At 49.3% G+C, this 5,686-nt stretch overlaps 1 protein-coding gene across 1 annotated transcript; it reads right to left on the reverse strand.

Annotated features, from left to right (window-relative positions):
• Positions 1-639: 639 nt before the first annotated feature.
• LOC104949362 (extensin-like) lies at positions 640-4,703 on the reverse strand. The gene is made up of 5 exons (XM_010775722.1): positions 3,101-4,703; positions 2,959-2,999; positions 1,933-2,407; positions 1,438-1,514; positions 640-1,071 (listed from the first exon to the last, which is right to left on the reverse strand). The coding sequence occupies exons 1-5, from the start codon at positions 4,626-4,628 to the stop codon at positions 640-642; spliced, it is 2,553 nt and encodes an 850-aa protein (XP_010774024.1). The 5' UTR covers positions 4,629-4,703.
• Between the last annotated feature and the right edge of the window lie 983 nt (positions 4,704-5,686).

Genomic DNA, 5,686 nt, shown 5'->3' on the forward strand with positions numbered 1-5,686 from the left:
ATTCTGCAGAGCTTGTATTTGTCCGACTCTTCTAACCCGAGTCCTGAGGGATTTGATGAGGCCTTTTAAAGCTTCTCTTTGCTTTCAGCAGAAGTGCAACGCTAAACTTGATTTATGCTTTTAGCTGAATTATTGTTTAAAGTTGTACGAGGCACTATAACAGATAGCGATCAGCCGTTTATAGAAAGATAAAGCTGTGAGGCTATAACAAAAAGAGGGTTAGCTTAGCACAAAGACTGGGAACAGCTAGCCTGAAAAAAAAAGGGAGAATATCCAGAGTACTGTCGTCCGATTGGCTGAAAACTAATAACCTCTATCCAAGCCCCGCCCCCTATGGGAGGAGCTAAACACATCATTATCTAGCTTAGCTTAGCACAAAGACTGGAAACAGTTGGAAACTCCGAAAAAAAAATATTTAAAAAATAAGAATGTCCAGTGTCCTGTCCTCTGATAGGCTGAGAACTAGTATCCTGTACTCTGGTTGGCTGAGAACCAGTATATTCTCTCCTGGCCACGCATCCTTATCTAACTTAGCTTAGCACAAAGACTTGAAACAGGTGGAAACAGCTAGCATGGCTCTGAAAAGACGGGGGGAAAGAAAAAGAATGTCCAGTGTCCTGTCCTCTGATTGGCTGAGAACTATTGTTGGCCCCGCCCCATGTGGGAGGAGTTAAACTGAACATAGTCAAACCCCGCCCCCCCAACGCCTCCTTGTCTCCGTCCGTTGCCCCCCCTCCCTGAGTCATGGCCCCCCCTCCCTGAGGTCCATGGCGTCCCCCTTCCTCTCCCCCCTCTCGAATTTCTCCCTCGCCCCCTGTGGTTTAAGGTCTGGGGTTTAAATGCCGCCTCCTCCCATTGGTCCTCGGTGCTGCAGCCAACCGACAGAGACTCCGCCATGGCAACGGTCGTCGGGCGTCCACCGGAACCCATGACTCCATAGGGCCACTTCCTGTGGCCGTGGTAACTGCGGGACGTGTTGCCGTTGTCCCCGGTGACCTTCGTCTTGGAGATGTCAAAGTGTGACGGAGAGCCGGGGTTTCTGGTGTTGTCGGGGTTCGAGAGCAACTTCATCTGAGAGGAGGATTACAATGTTATAAATACTAGCAAAACAAATGTAACTACTACGAGACATTATTTTACTATTAGACACACACATCTTTTCTACTTTGACAAGTATTAACATATTTTACTACAACTACTACTAAGGCTACTACTACTACAACTGTCCATAGTAATCTTCCTGTCACTATAAACGGATGTAACAACTAAAACAACAAATATTATTAATACTAGTGAAATGTTACAACTCGAACAAATCATACTAAAACTACGACAACAAATATCACTATTAGGCCTCAACCAACAGTCACTGGTACGTGTTTTTACCACTAAATCAACTATTCAGGTGTGAAATGGTAAATAAAACAGAGTACTCACTATAGGGTCGTTGTTGAGGGGGGGGTCCACCAGCAGCACGGCTCGCTGCAGACTGTCTCCACGGTCCTTCTTATGGCCTGATGGGAAACATTGAAATACTAGACGTTAGCATCAAAACAATAACAGTTTGAAGACTACATTACCCAGAAACCCTTTGTGCTGTTGCTTAATAATTAACACCAAACATTAAGGGATTCTCAACATTGTTTTTAGACTTATAAACTGACTTATAGACTGAGAAAAACAAAGTACATTTACTCAAGTACTGTGTTTAAGTATTTTGAGTAACGTGAGTAAAACTCCTGTATGTGTTGTCTAATGCCAAGAACAGAATAATATCCTTTAAATATCATTCTACTTTGTACACTTGAGTACAGTTAGCTGATAATACTTTTACTTCAGTAACATTTTGAGGTTGTAATAGAGTATGTTGAGAGTGTAGTAATAGTACTTTTACTTCAGTAAGGATGTGAGTACCACCTCTGATAAACGTACCATATCCAGAAACCACCACTTGTATGTTGGGGTTAGCATTAGCCACGTTAGCAGCAGGACCCTCCAGAGGAGCAGGGACTCGGCACGGACCCTGGCCCTGGGTTTTGTCTCCGTTTGTGGGTTGACGCTGCTCTGTGACCCCCTGGAGCTCCTCCAATGGGGGGGTCTGGTGAGAGGAGGGGGGGTACGGAGGGTAGGGTTGGGGGTAACCCTGACCCCGATATGATGCATTCTGGGGGGGATAAGCGTGCGTGAAGCTGGGGTTTCTGGGTAGGGGAACCTGGTGTTGTTGCCATTGTTGGTGTTGGGGAGGGGGAATGGAGGCTGGAGAGGGAGGAAAGGGAGGCTGAAGAGGGTAGGTTTCCTGGGGTCTGGGGGNAGAGGGGGAGGGGGAGGGAGGTTTGGGGTTCAGCTGGTAGGTTTGTTGAAGGGGGAGGAGGTATAAGTAGGGGGGGCACAGGGGGTGGGAGTAGGCCTGCAGAGAGAGAGAGAGGAGGGGTCAGAGTCTGTGTTCAGTACCAAAAGAAAGCTTGTCTAGAATTTGATTAACTCTTAAAGCGTCAGAAAATAAAACCCTCTCTCTTTTCCTCCGTACCCACATCTCTAAAAACGGGGGAACAACGGAGCTGATCCAGATTTGCGTCCGATATGACGTCATTACTAAAATGTGGGCGGGCTTTACACCCACGGGCCAATCAGAATCGTTGCTATCAGAAACAATGAGACGTGTTTGAGGTAATATGGTCTGTGTTTACATTAGCACGCTAACACTCAGAGCTAACCTGTACTGGAGAGAGCATGCGTTGTGTTTTTTTAAGCTACTGACCCAGAATCAGCACTTTTCTAACAGGGCTGACATAGAGGGATATGAGACATGGATAAAATGCATGATCTGTTTAGTATTTTTTGCAAAACACTTCATAGACATGTTTTTATATATATCTGAGACCCATAATATATGCCTTAAACTTGTGTAATCGGAGACCTTTAATATCGACGCTGTTGGAGTTTATTCTGTTGACTCACCTTGATGCCCAAGTTGAAGAAAAACTTTAGGATGTTGACATCTGCGGAAAAAAATATCAGAAATGATCTTTAACGCGTCGGAGCCGGTGTGAAAGATGTGATTTAGGGAAGTTTGTTTTACACAAAACACACATCTGCTCACCTTTAGGAAGATCCTCCCCCGTTCTGCTGGAGGAGAGGGGGGGAGTCGGAGCCGGATCTCCCGTCTCCCCCTCGGGGAAGCCGGGGTACAGAGGGTCCTCGTAGATATGGGAGTACTGGTAGGGGTGAGGAGGGGGAGGGAGAGAGGAGTCTGGGTGAGACTGGGAGGGAGGGGGAGGAAGATGAGGGTGAGGAGGGGGAGTTTGAGAAGAGGGGTGAGAGACAATATGAGAAGGAGACTCTGGGTGAGAATGAGGAGGTAAAGAGTGAAGCTGGGGGTGAGGAAAGGGAGTTTGGGAGAGAGGGAGAGAAGCTTGTGGGTGAGAAAAGGGAGCAAGAGGAGAGTCTGAATGAGGCTGGAAGTACTGGGAGGGGTGAGGAAGATGTGGGTGAGGAGAGGGAGAGTGTGTTTGGGGGGGAGGGAGAGAAGGTTGTGGGTGAGAAGAGGGGTGAGAGTCTAAGTGAGACTGGAAGTACTGGGAGGGGCGAGGAGGGGGAGAGGGGTGAGACTGGGAGGGAAGGAGAGAAGATTGAGGGTGAGAAAAGGGGTGAGAGTCTGAGTGAGACTGGGAGTAATGGGAGGGGGGAGGAAAGGAGTGAGGAGAGGGAGACGGAGAGTGAGTTTGGGAGGCAGGGAGAGAAGGGTGAGAGTCTGAGTGAGACTGGGAGTAATGGGAGGGGGGAGGGTGAGAGATAGTATGAGAAAGAGACTCTGGGTGAGACTGGGTGAGGGGGAGAGAAGGTGCAGACTGGGAGTAATGGCAGGGGTGAGGAAAGGGGTGAGGAGAGGGAGAAGGAGAGTGAGTTTGGGTGGGAGGGTGAGGAAGATTTGGGTGAGAAAAGGGAGCAAGAGGAGAGGGGTGAGAGTCAGAGTGAGACTGGGAGTAATGGGAGGGGGGAGGAGGGGGAGAAAGAGACTCTGGGTGAGACTGAGGAGGAAAAGAGTGAAGCTGGGGGGGAGGAAAAGGGTGAGGAAGGTGAGAGGGATGGGGTGGATTCTGGGAGGAAGAGAGAGAGGGGTGAGGATGGGTGAGAGAGGAAGGGATAGGAAGTGGGGTGTGGGAGATAATGGGAGAGAGAGAGGACTGGGGGAGATCAGACTGGGAGTTGGGGAGATACTGGAGGGTTTTGGGGAGAGAAGTCTGGGTTTGGGGGAGATACTGGAGGGTTTGGGGGAGAGAAGTCTGAGTTTCTGGGAGAGAAGTTTGGGTTGGGGGAGATACTGGAGGGTTTGGGGGAAGGAAGAAGTCTGGGTTCGGGGGAGAGAAGTCTGAGTTTGGGGGAGAGAAGTTTGAGTTTGGGGGAGAGAAGTCTGGGTTTGGGGGAGAGAAGTTTGGGGGAGAGAAGTCTGGGTTCGGGGGAGGATCTGTGATGCGTTCAGGAGCCCTCCGAGATTTGGAAGAGAATCTGAAAAGAGAAAAAATCGGAGTCAGAAAACATGGAAATAAATGAAAAGACCTGCATATTAAACAAAGTGTAATAAATACTAAAAGAGAGGTAACATTAAGATTCTGAGGTGGACCAATCATACAATGACTAGTTTTACTTTTGGTACTTTAACTATATTTTGATGATAATACTTTTCTACTTTCACTTGAGGAACATTTTGACTCAAGTCCAAGATCTGAGTACTTCTACTTTTACTCAAGTAGTAGGAGAAGACGACAGCCTTCACGTGGCCTCCTCTGTGAGTAGCAAGAGATGGTGCAAGACCAACTTGCGAAACGAATGTCGCCAACCAAACGTCGAGCTGGTAGGCCTAGGAACGGCGGACGGGCAGTCATCCCGACCGTCGATAACCGAGGCCTGGCAGTGCTTCAGCTCAATGTTGAGGGCCTAACCACCGCCAAACTCGAGGTTGTGCGTCACCTGGCTGATTCCAATGGGGCAGCGGCTGTGATCCTGCAGGAGACACACTGCACATCCGATAACATCCTTAAGATCCCTGGGTTCCATCTCGCTGGGTCCATCCACAGCAAGCAACACGGTGTGGCAACCTTTGTCGGGACTGAAGTAAGCTGGTCAACCAGTAGCCAATCCCCACCAGGCACTAACATCCAGGAAACATCAGTCATCAACGTATTTTACAAGCCCCCACCATCAGAGCTGTCTGCGACGTCACTCCAGTCAGTAACTGCACCCGCCATCTATGCAGGTGACTTCAACTGTCAGCACAGAGACTTGGGTTACAAACACACAACACCTAACGGAGCGGCGCTGAACGAATGGGCCTCCAACACTGATGCCCTGCTACTGTACGACCCCAAGGAGCCTTCAACCTTCTTCTCTGCACGCTGGAACACCTCCACCAACCTAGACCTGGCCTTCGCCATCTGCCGCAGTAACGACCCGAAACCGGAAAGGCGCGTCCTGGACAGGTTTCCCCGCTCACATCACCGACCGGCCATCATTAAAATTCCAGCACTGGTGCAACCGGTACCAGGGACACCTGTCAAACTATGGAACTTTCGAAAGGCCAACTGGGAGTCGTTTGTTGAGGAGACGGCAAGAAGGTCAGCTGGTCTGGTCTCTACGCAGCTTACTGCGGGGTCCTCCTGGGACCATTCCGTGTGGCTATAACAGGAAC

Source organism: Notothenia coriiceps, unplaced genomic scaffold (assembly GCF_000735185.1).
Source record: "Notothenia coriiceps isolate Sejong01 unplaced genomic scaffold, NC01 NC01_scaffold00015981, whole genome shotgun sequence".
Classification (NCBI taxonomy): domain Eukaryota; kingdom Metazoa; phylum Chordata; class Actinopteri; order Perciformes; family Nototheniidae; genus Notothenia; species Notothenia coriiceps.